This window comes from Lepisma saccharinum, chromosome 8 (assembly GCF_977018435.1).
Source record: "Lepisma saccharinum chromosome 8, izLepSacc3.1, whole genome shotgun sequence".
Classification (NCBI taxonomy): domain Eukaryota; kingdom Metazoa; phylum Arthropoda; class Insecta; order Zygentoma; family Lepismatidae; genus Lepisma; species Lepisma saccharinum.
The window spans coordinates 81204746-81222559 of record NC_139236.1 but is presented as its reverse complement, the minus strand read 5'-3'; the positions used below and the strand labels follow the sequence as shown (position 1 = coordinate 81222559).

General features: G+C 39.7%; 1 protein-coding gene across 4 annotated transcripts in view; it reads left to right on the top strand.

Moving 5' to 3' along the window:
* LOC145991204 (uncharacterized) overlaps positions 1 to 17814 on the top strand; it is a 35296-nt gene that overhangs the window by 7441 nt on the left and 10041 nt on the right. For all 4 annotated transcript variants that reach the window (XR_014442014.1, XM_083127105.1, XM_083127103.1 and 1 more), the window contains 8 exons: positions 66 to 167; positions 1639 to 1710; positions 10417 to 10581; positions 11969 to 12076; positions 13293 to 13325; positions 14214 to 15218; positions 16415 to 16450; positions 17100 to 17258. Coding sequence is in view for 3 of the 4 variants with exons in the window: in XM_083127105.1 (XP_082983231.1) it covers positions 66 to 167; positions 1639 to 1710; positions 10417 to 10581; positions 11969 to 12076; positions 13293 to 13325; positions 14214 to 15218; positions 16415 to 16450; positions 17100 to 17258 (1680 nt within the window). In the remaining variant the exon portion in view is untranslated. The remainder of the gene's footprint in view (positions 1 to 65; positions 168 to 1638; positions 1711 to 10416; positions 10582 to 11968; positions 12077 to 13292; positions 13326 to 14213; positions 15219 to 16414; positions 16451 to 17099; positions 17259 to 17814) is intronic.

Here is a 17814-nt window from a genome sequence, read left to right as displayed (position 1 = left end):
TGGATGGAAGTTTAATAATTCAACAGTTCCCAATTACAACCATGGTTTCATTGGATATTTTGCAGTGACAGGTAGTGGTGCACAAAATGTCGATCTTGGCTTTGGTGGAGCAGGACCCAGGGGCGCAGTGGGTGCAGCACCAGGAACTCAACGTGGATATGGTGCAGGTACTGATACATATATATTAATTTCCTCTTTATTAATAGGTACCACTAAACATCTTTTAGGGAGCTTTCAGATCGAAGTGACAAGCGACAGGCGACAATCTGCAGGAAACGAAGGTTCAGAAATAAATATAACCTTTCTTACCGAAGTAACATTCCAAGCTGCATGTGCCGCTTGTTGCTTGCTTGTTACTGAGTCGCGCATGTGCAAACGGATGGAACACTCCAAAGAGAATATCTTGTTAAATAATGTCTCCTCAAACGTGAACTATTAAGCGAGTTAAGAGAAAAATGAAACTACGAGGTGTGACTAGAAAAAAACCGGCCTGTTGCTACAAAATCTCTTATTGGTTATTTTGTACAATACGAATATTATCCTCCTCAAAGTAATCCCCTGCACTATCGATACACCGCTCCATACGAATCTTCCATTGCTGGAAGCAGTGCTGGAAATCATATTCTGAAACCATGTTCATGACTTCCGTCGCTTTCGTTTTCACAGATTCTACGGTCGTAAATCTGGTTCCATTCAGTGCTGATTTGACCTTTGGGAATAAAAAAAAAAGGTCACACGGAGCAAGATCCGGCGAATAGGATGGATGTTCTAACACTGGGATTCCTTACTTGGCCAAAAGAGCCTTGACTGACAATGCAGTGTGGTCAGGGGCATTGTCCAGATGAAGAATCCATGACTTGCTTTTCCACAAATCAGATCGTCGTCTTCTTACTCGCTCACGAAGGCTCGTCAGCACCGTAATGAAATATTGTTGGTTGACAGTTTGACCTTCCGGTACCCAATTCGAATCAATTCACCGACATTTGCAATGTTTGATTCCGTTTTCGATGTGCAAGGCCGTCCAGGATGCGAGTCGTCCGCGATCACTTCTCGACCCTCTTTAAACCTTTGAAACCACTCACACAATTGAGTGCGTGATAAACACTAATCTCCGTACACTTCCTTCAACAAAACATAAGTTTCTGTGGCGGATTTTCCGAATTTGATAAGAAACTTCACATTGATACGCCGTTCTACTTTCACACTTAAAATTTTTCCGACGGAGCACAGATGTACGGTTCACTTCGTCCACAAGCTACAGCGGAACTGAGCACCGCACACCCTGGACAATCACACAGTCGATAGACAGGATATCACGTTATACACTCGTGGAAATGATATTCTATGGTCTTAACAGATCAGGAAACTGGTACTGCAGAAATTTCTTGTATGTAAGTAGGATCAAGTTGGTACCATTAAAATATATCTTTATAGGTGTTAAAAATTGTTTTGAGTTCCTTTTAGTATGCACAAATACATCATCTGGGACTGAACCTATAGGTGTAATCGGAATTGATAACAATGAAATTATGTAAAAAAAAAAAATAGTGTCCGAGGTATTGATAGTGGAAGTTATACTTAATACTTTGTGCGTCACCCATTGTGTTACAGAGGGTCTAAAATCATGCATTTCTTTAGGTGTGAGGCGTCAAGGAAGTTACGGCGCTCCAGTTTCCCCCTTACGTTTTGGATTCGGGAATTTTAACAGTGGTAAGTGGATATACACCCTTTTGAAAATCACATAAACTGTAAACTAATATTTTCAGCAGGTAAGAGCAATGCATTACAAATATTACTCTCTCGCTTGCAATTTTTCTCCATTTTGTTCAATTTGATCATAAGTGTCAATTACAATTTGCCAATATGATTAAAATTGTTCATAACCTATAGTACGTACAATAATGTAATATTCACATTTTAAATTTCATATCAGAGTAACTACAAGAAGTCTAAAATTGAAACACTCGCCTTAATTCAAAATCTTCTGGGCTGTAACTCTTTTACTTTCCCAGTTTATTCCGTACCATTACAATGAACGAACAAAAGGAACATTCATATCTCGCACGGGTTTGAACTTAATACACTCAGATTCGTAACATGTTGGTGAAACATTCAACCACAATTTCCCCCAAGCATAACTTTAAATAACTTTCGAGAGCTAGCGTTGCTCTCATCATCAGGGACTGAAGTGATGTTATCATGTTGTCGACCAGGTGAGCAGTAGCGTCGCTAGGCCATCTGCTTTGGGGGAGCTGCAACCAGATACATGACTTACTACTATTGTAAATATTTTTAATGTTTGAAAATAGCAAAGTGATTAATAAGACAAAAATACATAAAAAGCATAAGGAATTGAAACTAACATAGACTTACTGCATTAACTTTTATAAAAAACAGATGGATATTCCTGTCCTGTTTTTCTAATGCTGGTGAACTATGTCTTTATGTATCAGCTGTACTCTGCGGTTCGAATTTCTTGCAAAATTATCAATAACACAATCCACACACAATTCATGACACTCTTCCTTTTCTATGGCCAGTATTGCAAGTGAGGAAAGTCTGTGTTGGCCCACTATTAAGCAAAAATGTCTTGATTCTCTTGAAACAGCTAAAACTCCTCTCACACGATGCTGATGTCACAGGAATTGTCACTGCAATTTGCAACATTCTGCATAAGTTCGGAAACATGTCTTTTGGAATGGCGTTCATTAAATGTACTATGGATGTGATGGTGTATGTCAAGTTCTTTAGGTAATTTTTTGCAACCATCGGCACTTGTAATTGAAAATTGTCACAAAAACCACTCAAGAATTGAGTGTTCAAAAACAAATCAAAATTTGTTGTAAGTAAAGAAGGTGACATATGCTGAATTCCAACCAGAACACTGGAAGTTGCTTTATCTTTAAAACGACCTTCCAGCTCATTTATCATTCGATCAATGATAGTGTAAAAAAGTCCGCAGAATGCAGGTTTATCGGTATCAGTTTTGTGCCCCAGGGTTTCATTTACAACGTGGTCTTTCAGTGATGATGGTAATGTGTGAACACGTTTGTGAACTTTTGAATAATGTTCAACACTTGTTTCATTGAGAGTTACCTTCTGTTTCGCAAATAACTCTGCCTCTTTGTATACAGAGTTAAAATATTCTTCATTTCGCATACCGTGTAAAGTGTCAAGCACTGCATTAACACCTGCAATTGCCTCCGCAATATCAAGGTTTCGTGACTGCAACTTGTTATTGAGAATTTCTGTTATGGACAGAAGCTCAATGAAAATAAACAGAGACATCATGGTTGAGAATTTTCTCAAAAATTCATAAAGGCCTAGGGCTGTACATTTATCTGCTGAATCTGATGGTTTCCTCAGATATTTCAAAAGAGCATCATAAGTTTTTCTCACCGCAAGTAGAGACCTTATTTGGCAAAACCATCTAGTGCTACTTAGATTTTTTAGTTCTGCACGAACATTTAACTCTGTATGTATTTCTACAAACCGTGTATGAGCTATTCCGGACGTAGAAAAGTAGGTATACAAGCACTTGAGGATATCAAAAACATTTCCAACTTCAGGAATATCTGTACAAATGTGGGAGGACATGTTTCCGATTCAGCTGGTGCAGTTGAAGTAGGTACCTTATATTCATCGAGACAATATGTGGCTGTGCTGCATTCGCTTAAAGCTTCCGATTTCAGGCGCTTACTTCGAATAATAAATTTGTCCATTGTTGTACGAACAACAGTAAATGTCACAAAAAGCTTTGATAACAAACGCACAATATCACAAACTCCGTAACACAAAACGCACCACTACCGTTTCCTCGCTTCTTCTTCTTCTTCTTCTTCATGCCCCTCACCGCTTAAATGATAGCAGTCTTGGGCAACGGTCTGAGAACATTGAGGGCTAGGAGTTCGCGCACTAAGATGAACAGTACAATATTCTTTTACGCTTCACTTCACTGTCACTATAATACAGTAATGATGAGGGCGGGAATCAAAAGCGAAGTTCGCACTGTCGGGCAAATCCATAGAGAATCCACATAGTAGAGGGGGAAGGAGATGAAAGTAGAGTGGGCAAGGAGAAAGGAGAAGCAACCTTTTGTCGAAGGAGTCTGTGGAAAAGTGCCTGGCGTTGTGTGTTCCATAGCGGGCATTGGAAAAATAAGTGGGTGGGGGTTTGTTTATGTTCTCCGCAGGTACAATTGGGAGAGGGAGTTTGGTGAATGCGTGCCAGATGCTCGTTTGTGGTCACATGTCCCGTTCTAAGGCGTAGGATACAGGTGATCACTTCACGGGGCATTTTTAAATGATGAAACCAAGGTCGAATAGGGAGTTTATCATAAAACCATTTGTAAGTAGTGGTTTTTGCCACTGCGTCATGAACCCAATTTTCCCACTGAGAGTGAATTTTTTTTTTGACCCGTGGGAGAAGATCAGTATAGGCGAGTCGGATTGGAGAGGGGAAAGGAACGTCCACAGCTGTTTTGGCATAATGATCCACAAGGTCTTGGTGAGGATTAAGATTGCTATGCGCTTTGACATAGGTAAACTGTACGCGTTGGGCTTTGTTTTGGAGGTGAAAGTACTCTTGTAAGATTAAGATGGGAAAGAGTTGCAACCGATAAGCATCCTTACCGCAACGAGCGATCGTGAATAATACGCTGAGGGCATCTGTGAGAATTAAAGTTTGCGTGTATTGTGCTTCACGAGCGTGTATCAAGGCCTGATAAATGGCATAGCACTCTGCCGAATAGATAGATGCTTCTGACGATAGGGAAAATTGGCGTACAACATTGTATTGGGGGACATAAAAGGCACATCCAACTCGGTCGGCATTTTTGGACCCGTCTGTGTAGATAAAAATATGGTCGGGCCAGAGTTCTTTGTAATATTCATGTCGACCGAAATCAGTAAAGTTAATATGAGGGAGAGGGGCGATGAGTATTGGGAGAGTGTATATCAAAGGGGATGTAAAGGTAAAGCTGAGATGGTAGGCGTCGCTATCAATATTATAACAAGATAAAAAGAAAAGCCGAGGGCGAGAGCGATCGAGGTTTAGAGTTGCATTCAGTTGGCGTTGAATAGCGAATACGGTACTGAAGGGGTGAGGGTGTCGTTCCCATGTTTTCAAGATGTATTTCGTGGTAGAATATTGGTATCGGAAGGAGAGAGGCAGTTCAGTACTCTCTCCATAAACGCTCACATTGGGGCTAGATGCCATTAGTCCGAGGCAAAGTCGGAGTGCCTGTCGCTGTAAGATATCCATTTTTTGGAGCCAGCGATCAGACATCCCTCCCAGTACGGGCGCCGAATAGTCGAAGAGTGAGCGGAAGCAATTCTTATAAAATAATAACATAATGGAGGGGTGGCCCTCCCATTTGGTAGTGGCAAGCCCTTTCAAAATGTTGATCAATTTTTTCCCTCTTGTGTGCAAATATGTAAGATGCGGTTGCCAAGTTAATTTACGGTCGAAATGGATACCTAAGTATTTACAGGTTTGGACCACCGGAATTTGATGTAAATGAGTTAACGTATTGGGATAGCGGGTAAGCGTATACGGATTGAAAATAATGATCTGTGATTTCTCCGGGGAAAATGATAAGCCGCGGAGCGCTAATTGATCACTTAATTGAATGATAAATTTGCGTAGGTCTAAGATGCCTCGAGTGGCATCTGATGTGCTATTGTAAAAACAAAAATCGTCAGCATATTGCAGTATATGATGATTAGAATTTAGTGTTTGATGCAAGTATTGTGTGTATATATTAAAAAGAATTGGGCTGAGTGGGGAGCCTTGGGGGACACCACTCCGAATTATTCGTGGTCCCGTAACGTTATGGGAGAACCAAAAAACCAATATTCGTTCGTGATATAAGTGCCATATTAATTGGGCTACCCCCGGATGAATGTGAAGAGTATTAAGTATTTGGTATAATATGGGAATGTGGACCGAATCGTAGGCGTGAGCAATATCTATGAATAAACTAAAGCAATAATGTCGCAAGATTTGGCTGTTCTGAATTGCCACTATAAGAGTACAGATAGCATCTTGGCTGCCGAGTCCGGTTCGAAAACCCATTTGAGAGGGAGGAAAAAAGTTTCGTTTCTCTAAATTCCAAGTTATTCGGTGTTGTAAAGTTTTTTCGAATAATTTAGCCATTACAGGTATAAGAACAATAGGACGGTAAGACGTCGCATGGGTAGCTGGTTTCGTCGGTTTTAATATTGGAATGACAACATGTTGGGTCCAGCCTCGCGGGATTTTACCCCTACGGTAAACAGAGTTGAAGATTGCCGTGAGGATATTGAGTCCTTGTTCTGGGAGGTGTTTGAGGGTGTCGTAAGTGATGCCATCATATCCTGGGGCAGTAGAGGGGGTATTCTCTAGGATATGTTGAAGTTCCGAAATTGTAACAGCAGGGAAATCTGCTGTAAAGGAAAAGTTTGTCGGGGCTAGGGATGGGGGAGGTAAGGTAACCGTAGGGGGTGTGAGGAGGTCCATAAATTCCGCTTCCCAGGCATTATTGAGCGGTCGGGGGCGGGGAATATGGGGGTGTCGTAAGGAGTTGAATTTACGCCAAATGGCTCCTATGGGGATAGTCACATCGAGGGACTGGCAGAAGAGTTTCCATGCCAGTCGTTTAGCTTTAGTATATGTATTTTTTGCGAGCGTCTGTAGTTTGTGGAGCTCCAGCCATGTATCGGGCGTGGGGTGTTTGGCATAAAATTTTTTGAGTGCGGTTTTTTTTTTTTTTTTTGATGGCGGCACACTGATTGTTCCACCAATGAATCTTAGGGAATCGGTCAATGGAAAAGAATTTTTGGCGCGTACCGCTCCGATCAAGCGCTAACGTAATCATTTGGAGGAATTTGGTATACGTCATTGTCCGGTGAGAGGGTATATCGTCCGTATAGTATAATTTAAGGAAATATGAACGAAAGGTATTCCAATTAATAGACTCGCGTGTCCATCGACGGACAGGGATGTCAGTCACGCCTGTAGTCGGAAAGGTATTTGGTAAACAAATAAATATCGGCGTGTGATCACTCCCTCGTAAGTCTAAATCGTTTGTCCAGTTGATATGAGAAAAGAGGTTTGGGGACACTATTGTTAAATCGATGGCAGTCGGGCAGGAACCATTGTGTGGGTAGTGGGTGGGGGTACCGTCATTCATTAGAATAAAGTCGTTCTCAAAGATCCAATTTTCAATGTTGTAACCTAATCTATCGGTCTGGACATTGCCCCACAGTTGGTTATGGCTATTGAAATCACCGGTTATGAGATAGGGTCCTGGGAGTAAGGCGAGAAGGTCGGTGAGGGTGGATAAAGGGATATTCTGCGAAAAGTGATGGGGAGGAATATAGAGGGAGAGGAGTGTGAATAGGTGTTGATGAAACTGAATGCGTACGGCGACAATTTCGACATTAAACTGATGAATTAAAGGAAGGGAGGAGGGGAGAGAGAGGGGGGAATGTGGAAGGTTTTCATGGACGTAAATAGCAACACCTCGTTGTGTTGCGGGGAAAGGGGGACCGTAAGAGATGAAATGTGGGAGTCTGTAGTTCTCGTATCGAGTTCCTTTCACCTCTTGTAGGCTAAGGAGATGCGGTTTATAATCCGCCACAAGTTTCTGTAATTCACATTTTCTGGCCGAAAAGCTGCGGACGTTCCATTGAATAAGAACAGGAAATGCCATGGAGGGGGAGGGAAAACAAAAAAAAAACAGGTAAAATAAACAAAGGAGAAAAGGCTCCTGGGGCGGTCTATGCCGGAATAGGCGAGCTTCCGTTGTAATATCTTCTTTTTGTCGAGAGGATAAGAAAACGAAAAAATAGGGGGAGAAAAAACGAAGAGGAAAGAGAAACAAAAATGGATAGGTAATCAGCCTGCTATTATTGATAACAGTTGGGTCGTGAGGGCTTGTATTTGCTGGATGAGAATCTTTTGTTCGCGTATGTTTGATATTTGGAGCACTGATGCCCATAAGGTCGTTATGAGGTCCAAGAGTGATTTGTAGATCGTTTGTTGGTCGGAATGGTGAACTTGCAGTGGTTCCGAAGGCGGCGATGATGCCGGGTCCGGGGGGGCCCTCCGGGCCGGATGAGCGTTACGCCCGATGGGGGGAGAGGGGGTAAATTCATCTTCCGATGTCGATGACTAGAAATTGTTCTTGTTTTTTCAACGTTGGTGCTGGATGCCTTGACTTGTAGATCTGCATGTTGTTCCTTCGAGGAGGAATGGGGCACGGGATTATTAGGCTTGCTAGTCCAGCGGCGGGGAGGAATTTTATTTTTTGAGCGAACTGTCTCCACTGCCTGCGGCGTGGCGGTCTGTCGACCACTTGGGGGGGAAGGGTCGGAAACCAAATGCTTCTGTAATGTATGAAAGGGGTTATCCCAAGCGCCGAGTTGGCGTGTTCCGTTCGAGAGGGTCGAGGTGGGTGTGGGGGACAATTTGGGAAAGTCACGCTTGTTTAGCATGGGATTCAAAATATCTTCCCGAGTTGGGGGTGGGTGGAAGGTGCCAAAAAGTTTGGCCTTTGCTTCATAATAGGAAATATTTTCTTCCGCCATACGAGTTTGTATAGTTTGTTCTCTTTGCCATAAATCGCATTGGCGGTCGCGTGCCCCATGTGGGCCCTTGCAATTGCTACAGTGAGGGGGTTTGGAGCATCCTTCCCCGTGTCGTTCTTGGCCACAGTTAGCACATTGTGGTTTAGACCGGCATTGAACCTGGGAATGATTATATCGGAAACAGCCAGAGCATTGCAAAACCGATCGAACTCGCGGTTTGACTGTGAAGATTTCCTTATTTATCAGCACTTTTTCGGGCAGGTGTTTGCCGTGGAAGGAGAGACAGATCAATTTTGTGTCCACGAGTTGGAAATTGCCATCCTCTCGCCAGATTTTTTTCTTTAAGCGTTTAGCGCAAGTAACCCGAAAGGGAGAATCGGTGCCATCAAGGATGTCTTGTTCTGTCACGTCAAATTCTATCCCATACACTAGCCCTTCCCGTTGAATCAAGCTATGTGGTATTTTGGCTCGGACTCCCAGGGAGTCCAAAAAGGTCCCGTTCCTGACGAAAGCGTTTGCTTGTTCTGCTGTTTTGAAAGTGGCCCGTACTCTGTTTTTGCCACATTGTTCCACTAGACACACTGGAATGTTGGCCTTCCGGAATTTGTTACCTAGGCTGCCACTAGAAAGTTTACCAATGTTTTGGTTCTGTCCTTCTAAGAGGACCACAAATGGGCCGGTGGTGTCGGTCGAATACCAAAGAGTTGGGGGTCGTTGGTCCGGTTGAGTGGGGCGGAACATATTCTCTTGATTGCGATCGGTTTTACTCACCTCGTCCAGTGTCCGTTTACCTGAGCGTTGTACAGAGTCGGTCATGGGAATGTCATCATCATGTTGGTCTGATGGAAACTCCTTTGTGGCCAGGTCGACTAATCCTTCCGCAGCCGTCCTCTCTCTCGGGTCCAACATTTCGGCATCCTGGGTGGGAACCGGCTGCCCGCCGGAAGCCACGGTGATCTAATGGGTCGCTGGCTAGGTTACACACCAAGGGGAAAAAATACACTGAATCGTTTCACTACACTCTATAAGCAATTGACTTGACAATAAAGTCGTCGAAATTGAACCAATCACTCGCGAATTGCTGCTCCTTCGGATATGCACCGCTTTTTACTAGTGAACCTATCACCACGAGCGCTCGTACGCGAATCCCGTTTCCTCGCGTAGGAACCGTTGTGGAAATAGAACAAATGACGGCGATCGTTTGCACTGTTGGCAGCTAAAGACATGACGTGTAAGATTTAAGATCGTGTTTTAAAAAAAACTATGTCACAACGAAACGATTCTTTCCCAGAATATGTATCTAGAGGTATGTTCCTGCATTAACAATTGTTCAAATCTGTTTTCTCGAAATACTGTATGTCATAATAGCTAAAACTTGGTGGGGCTTATCGAGGGATTGAGGAGCTGAATCCCCCCAAAGGGCCTAGTTACGCCACTGCAGGTGAGTTCTAGAGAAGATTTCTAAATTCCGAGAAATATCGTCTCCTTATCTTCAGAGACTAAAATTCAGAGGAGAAATTCGATCTGATTCATCTGTTATCGTTTGCGTTAACATTAGAAGTTGGTTTCATTCGACAAGGAACTTTTCATGCAAATGTCGCATGCCTTATGTTTTAGCCAACACACCACTTGAAACTGAAAGAAACTGGCATTTTCACATCATTCAGCTACGAATTTCGGTCTGAAGGGTAGTTTGCAAGCGTAAAAGTGATACAATTCACACTTTAGTTCACACGAAAATTCCATACACAATTTGAATTATTTTCATGTAAACAAGTTTTGTTCCCTGGAATAGATTTCTGTGTTAAATACATAACATGTATTAATATTCTAAAAATATTTACAGGTTTAACGAAAATTGGAAAGAAGATTACTACCAGCATAAACTTGTTTGGTAACTCTCTAACAACTGGTTTGAACAAAATCAATAAAAAAGTAGTGAAAGGGGTAAATAATATTAATAATATAGCTAATATTGCCGCAAATCAAGCAGAAGCTGTGGCTAGTAACAGTAAGTATTTCATTTTAGAAACAAAATTAACATTGTAACTAATACTTATAAAACTTACTTTGCCTTCAACTATTTATTTGAAGTATCAATAACTTTAATGTAAAATTTATCTTCTGAAACTTGTTCACTCGCAATTTAATGGTACACCAAATATTACATATTTGCCTTAAGTTTGACAACATTCAGATCACACTTAGAAATTTTCACTTTATGTTGATTTAAAAAAAATGAGATTTGATTAATATGAAACAGAGATTTACCTATGAAATGCAACAAGGGAATATATAACACATTATGTGCCAATATTTAAGTACGGATCAGATACTTGGACAATAACAGAGAGAGACAAGAGAAAGATGCAGGCAGTGGAGATGAAATTTTTAATGAGGAGATCTGACAAGTCAGTGGGGGTGGTGAAGCTTAAGGACAGGATAGATCAGGCACAGATGAGATGGTTCGGACACATGAAGAGGGTGGAATCAGAAATCAGAAAGACTACCAGTAAGAGCCCAATGAGTGGAAATAATGTCAAGGGGGGGGGGACCAGTATGTCGGTGGAAAGAGCAGATAGATGAGAGTGTTAGGAGAAGAGGACAATATTGGAACACCGTGGATAGAGAGGAGTGGTGGAAGACCAAAAATGGAGAGGCTTCACTTCTATGCCTACCCAGCCAGAGGCAGGAAATGGCAAAGGATGATGATGATTCGTTTCTTAACGCAACTTATATTAAAATTATCACCTCAAAATTTTTGATGCTGTATTGACTTTCAAAAAGTTAAGTTATATAGAGTACATTTTTTGATATTTGCTTTGAAAACAAATATTTGAAAATGTTGAAAATCTCAAAATATTTTATTTTCTTAAAATGTCCAATTTAAGTTTCTTCGCAAAATAAGTCATGATGCGTGGCAAATTACAGATTATTATAAATAATCTTAAATTACACCTAACTTAGTAAATTTTCATATACTTTATGGGCTAAAAGAAGGGTTTTGAAGTACTTTATTACTGATTTTTGTTAATTTTTGTCAACTACTGGATTTAAACACTCAACATCGGATGATTAAAAAATGTTTCAGTTATGGAAATCTTCTTATCGTGAGGTACGTACACTCATATACAATAAAAAAGACACATATCCTTAAATGCTTGCTTACTTCCTTGCTCGGCGTTACGTGTTGCATAACTCTACGACGATATGCTATTGAAGGTCGCTCATCACTGTAGAGTTAGGCAATATGTAACGACATATCAAATTTAATGTAAAAAGGTATTATTGATTCTAATTCTTCTAACTTCTTTGGCTGCAGGCAGCAAATTATTGTATAGTGTTTCTTCGCTTGTCTATGTATTTGTATCCACTAAAGTTTCCAAATATGTTTACAGGTATGGCAGCTATGAACAATGCTCAGAACAGTTTAGACAATATTAACAAGAATATTGCCAATACAGCTGCATTTGCCGTAAATCAATTTGGAGATTTATCTAATAACAGTAAGTACTTGGTAGAATGTAATTTTAGTAGTTATATCACAGTCTAAACAACTAAGAGACACAAAGAACATCTTGAAACTTTCCGCGAATAATAAAGCTGTTGAAGAGAGGTTCTCAGGATGTCTACCAAGTGAAATTTGGAGAAGATTCGTAGCTTTGGAGAGCTAACCTTAATATCATCTTCAGTGATGGAAATCAAGAGATTTGTCTGTTACCGAACAGACGAGTTCTACAGGAGATTCAAGGATTATAGATATATATGTGACTCTCAAATTATGGGACTGAAATGAACATATCGACCAAGTAAGTTCTGGAGAAAATTCCTAGCTTTGGAATTGAAAACAAAATACTGAAATTATTCTTTCCGGTTAGCGATCAGGCAAGTTCCGGAGAAGATTCCGAACTTTGAAGAGCTAACATCAGTGTCATTTTCATGACGACATTCTCGCGTGTTATCGACCATGCGAGTAGTAGAGAATGTTCCTAGTTTTGGAGAGCCAATTCAAGTTGATATGAAGAGATTCTAACAGGTTTCCTATCCACCAGATTCCGAGCTTTGGAAAGCTAAAGTCACTCTCATATTTGGGGACTAAAATCAAGAGACCTTTACGGTTTTTCGCCCAGGTAAGTTCTTGAGAAAGTTCTGAGCTATAAAGACCTAAGTCTCTTATCTTCAGCGACTGAAATGCTACGGAAAATGTAGATCCGATTTCTGTGTGCTGTGTATGTGTGGGTTAAAGTATGGACTACCAAGAATTCTATTCGATTAGTCCCCCACCTACCCTTATACAAACAATCCAGAATGACTACATCCACTACACTCAAGTTTCTGAACACAAGAATGAGGTTTACTATAGAGAGCTCGAAATTTTTTTCTAAAACTTTGGTAACTGACCTTGCCGTGTATCTATGAAGCAGCTTTTGATAATATCCTTATATAGTGTAGTTATGCATTACTTACTTCAAACTTGATTTGAATATAAACGCTAATAAGAGAAAATGTGTTACTTAATATATCTTTTAAAATGTATTGTACTTACGATTTTCAAGGACACCATCTCTTATCTTCATGAAGAATGTATTTCAGTAGATTACATACAATACGTAATTCTCAAAGATTACCTTAAGTAAAATTAAAACTCATAATTTAGGGCATTGAAATCATTTCAGAACTTTAATGTTTGAGCTTCTTACTGATTCAATTTTCATGTTACAGTACGACCCATGTTTGGAGCAGGCCCAAATCAAGGTGAATATACTTTGTACAGAATATGTTTAACATTATATATCTCGAGCGGGTGTAATATAATCAACATTATACAATATATATTAATAACTGTGAGAAATCATTAACACTCTCAATCTAAAAAGGTAAACGTAAAATACAGAGTGGCGAATATTGTTTGCCAGATGGTAACTCTGCCCGAATCCCCCATGCTTAGCCAGCTACAAGACTCACATTCAGTCTGTCTTGGAACGGTGGCAGGTTCAGACATGTATCGCGGAAGTGCAGACGTTCAATCGAAGAAATTTCATTGAATGCACATAGGGGACATTGCAAGGGTCTAATGCTAATGAGGATCGTCATCAACCAGTGACAGAGTGGCACAGCATATTGAAGTGGATAGAACAATGATGAAATGGCATTGTCAGAATCAAAAATATCCGTGTCAGTTGAGGCGTATTCTCTTGTGTCCTGATGCCTTTATGAGCACTGCCCGTTGGGTCTACTGAATGGAGCGTGTTCGGATGAACGCTTGCATTGCCACAATTCGTGTCTGAACCGGCCAACGTTCCAGGAAAGACTGAATGCGAGTCTTGCAATACCTAAGAATTAAAAATTCCAGCGCATGCGCGGCTGCAATGCCCACACTGTAATTTACTTTGATAAAGTTCATCTCCATAACATTAAATAGTGTCAAGATATAGTAACACTAATTTGCTGATTCAAATTCTCTGTTGTCATATCTAAGACGATTTCTGAACTTATAAGGTGAGGTAACTACATTATCATGAATCACATTAAGCTGTTATTATGTAAGGAATATAGCTGTTGACAGTCTAGACTTCTTAAGTCAATTTTGAGTTTAAGATAATTAAGTTACAATCTAATAATTTCTTTCTTCTATTCGCGTAGGATCTGTGAATCAAGTTGTAGGGTATAGTGGTGTGGGACAGCCATATGAAATTCAACCGGGCAGTCCCCAAACCAACATAGATCCTAATTATCCTTCAGAATATCCTGTAGGAAATACTGAACAGTTTACAGGAGGATATATCAATGGTGATGGCGGCACATCAGTTGGTGGAGGAATGTTCCTTTCTGCTGGAGGTAGTGTTCCTGGAATGTTAAACCCAATGGCAGCTTTTGGTTCTGGATGGTTTGGAGGAAATCTGGGTATTGGTGGAGGTATAATGGGTGCATCGGGTGCTGCCAGAAATGGGTGGAACTACAGACGACCAGGTATGGGTCGTGGTAGAGGTAGATGGAAATACAGAAGGCCAGGAATGGGTGTTGCCGGACGCGGACCGTATTACGGTGGACCAGGAAGGGGTGTTCCCGGAGGTGGACCGTATTACGGTGGACCAGGAATGGGTGTTGCTGAAGGTGGACCGAATTACGGGGGAACAGGTATGAGCGTGGCTGAAGGCGGACCGAATTACGGAGGAGCCGATATGGGTGTCGCTGAAGGCGGACCGAATTACGGTGGATCAGGTATGGGTGTTGCTGAAGGCGGATCGAATAACGGAGGAGCAGGTATGGGTGTTGCTGAAGGCGGACAGAATTACGGTGAAGCAGGAATGGGTGTTGCTGAAGGTGGGCCGAATTACGGTGGAGCAGGTATGGATGTTGCTGAAGGTGGACCGAGTTACGGTGGAGCAGGTATGGATGTTGCTGAAGGTGGACCGAATTATAGTGAACCAGGATTTGATGTTGGTGGCGGGACATATGGATCTGCAGGAGGAGAAAACCAGTACAATGGTGGTAATAATGGGGAAACGAGTTGGCAGACTGGAGCAAATGGAATGACAACCATGAATGGAGGGGGAGACATGGTTCCCACTGGAGGGGGTGTGGAAAGTGGAACTGGAGAAAGCACTGCTGGAGGAGGTGACATGGCCCTTGAAGGAGGACAAAGATGTAAGTAACTGAACAGTACTATCATAGGTGTTAATTAAATCATTAAATAATCAATTCTAAATATGATAATTGATTGTCATATCTTTATCAACATTAAGAATATTAAATATTTTAATTATCAAACATAAGGTATTAAAAATGTAAGAACTTGAAATTATAATAAAATCATGTTGTGTAAAGATACAGAACATAAAACTTGTTACATACATTCATCTCTGATTTTTTCTATGTGTATTACTAATACTGAGAAAATAATAACACATAAATTGATTTTTTATTTCTTTTAAGCATTAGTCTAATCGGCACTGGATTTGAAGTTAAAGTAGGATTCGAACTAGTATATGCCTCCACAGGGTAACGAATGTATTTGTCATGTTAAAAGGTTGTAGTTGTATCTGGAAATTTCGTTAACTTTGTGCATTCATTTCACTGTTTTTTTAACTCTTCCACATTGTTGAAGTCACTAAATGTTTCAGGCACACACAATAACAAACTAAATTTTTGCATGCGATATTCTCAACGTACGAATTAAGCACTCAAATCTATTTGGAAAATATTATGATAATTGATTGATTGATTTGGTGTTTTAAGTCCACTTTATGCACAGTAAGGTTAATCGGGACTGGGCCTACAGATTAAAGTGGGATCCGAACCACTATGTGCCTCCACTGGGTATCGAACCCGGGACACCTTGATTTCAAGGCGACGACGGAAAAATATTAGGATAATAATTTAAATCAATGATTTAATATATCTCAATCATTGTGAGATATTTGTTCATATTCCGAATACTTTAAATATGTTTTGTGAATGTAATAATATACATTTTGATTTCAGAAAGTGCTGGTAAGAAATTTTAAATAAAATACTGTTTGTAATGTTGGTGCTAAGATTTTAATATATTTTAAGAATAAAATTGAATGCACAGAAAACATGCAACAAATAGCTTCCAATGAAAATACTGATAAGAGAAGCTTTTTTGTAACATGGTTAAGACACCTCAAAATTTCACAATAAGAATGCATGAAATCAATGATTTTGTGCAGCATGAAAATGCAATGTCACACATATATAAGTATCGTTATTTGCAACATTTTCAAGGACCAAATTATATAAATTATAGCATATATATATTTATAATAAAGTTACACATTGTCATATTCTTGTTATAATTTTTCTAATTCACTGACTTGCAGTTGGAAGTGGTGGATTTATGGGATCTACTTCAAGAGGTAAATTATACAATCATATAATTCTTCAAGCTAAGACATAAGAAATTGAATTTCAAAATTTCCTGATTTGTAAGATTCTCTAATTTAATTTATAAATAATGTAAAATATTTTTGAGAAAGTCAATACTGGATTTTTGCATAAAATAGTATTAAAATACCACACATATATTTTGGATTTATTTTTGAAGCAAACCTTCACCACAATGCAAGGTAAATTGGCCATGAGCATGTTCCTCACGATAGTATACACAATATCAATTTGTGGAACACAAACACAATTTTCAGTAAATCAAACATACAATCTTTACACTATCATCAGCACAATTTAGGAGAACTTAGAACAATATAGGCTTATCTACTATTATATTTTGTGAGGAAGCTGCACACTAATGTATATCGATATTACACTACTTGCGAATTATTAAAAATTAAAATATTTTGTGGATATTATACAACTTGTGTTTTATTACCATAAAAATCAAATCATTTACGTATATCCATGTATAATGATAATTTCAAAAAAATATATACCTATTTGCTAAAATATTGTCATTGTTTGTCGAAATGATATCAAGTATTGCTTAAGGATATATAGGCCTATTTATATACATGTTTATGTTCAAAGCGAATAAAATTCAATTTAACCTAGGTTCCCTGCTAGGAGGTTTAGGTTTCGCAGGGGGAATGATGGGATTTTCTGGAGGAATACCTGGATTTGGTGGAGGTTTACCTGGATTTGGCGGAGGATTACCTGGATTTGGCGGAGGATTACCTGGATTTGGTGGCGGTTTACCAGGATTTGGATCAGGTATAAACTTTAAATATAGTTTTCTGGACGTCTCTCAAAAAATATATATTTGCAGATTTCTATACTTATCATGTGATTTGGTGCTAAAATATTTTGAGAAACTTAAGAGTAGATCAGCTCAGAAATAACGTATGTATTTAAGAAAGAAATTAAAGTTTAGCGTACAGAATATTATAATTAATGTTTCAAAGTTATTACAGGTAAAAGGATGTACCCATGAATGTTAAGTTCGGACATTACAGTCAGGAATGGCGGCGATTGGGTTCCAAAACTAGGGGGGCAAGGACAGTTTACTTTCTCTTTGTACATAAGGTTTATCATAGTGCGGGGCAAAAGTGTCAAAAAGTGGGGGGCAACTGCCCCCCTAACAAATCATTCACAAAGAAGGATCTACAAGTGACAAAGTGAAATAAATATAATGGACCCTACTAACTCTAAACTATTCCCAGGTTTTATTTTAAATAAAAATTACCAAACTAACTGATTCAAGTTAGAAATTCAAGAGTTATCACTTTCAAGATTAAAAGTTCTCAATAAATCTCAATTAAATTTTTAG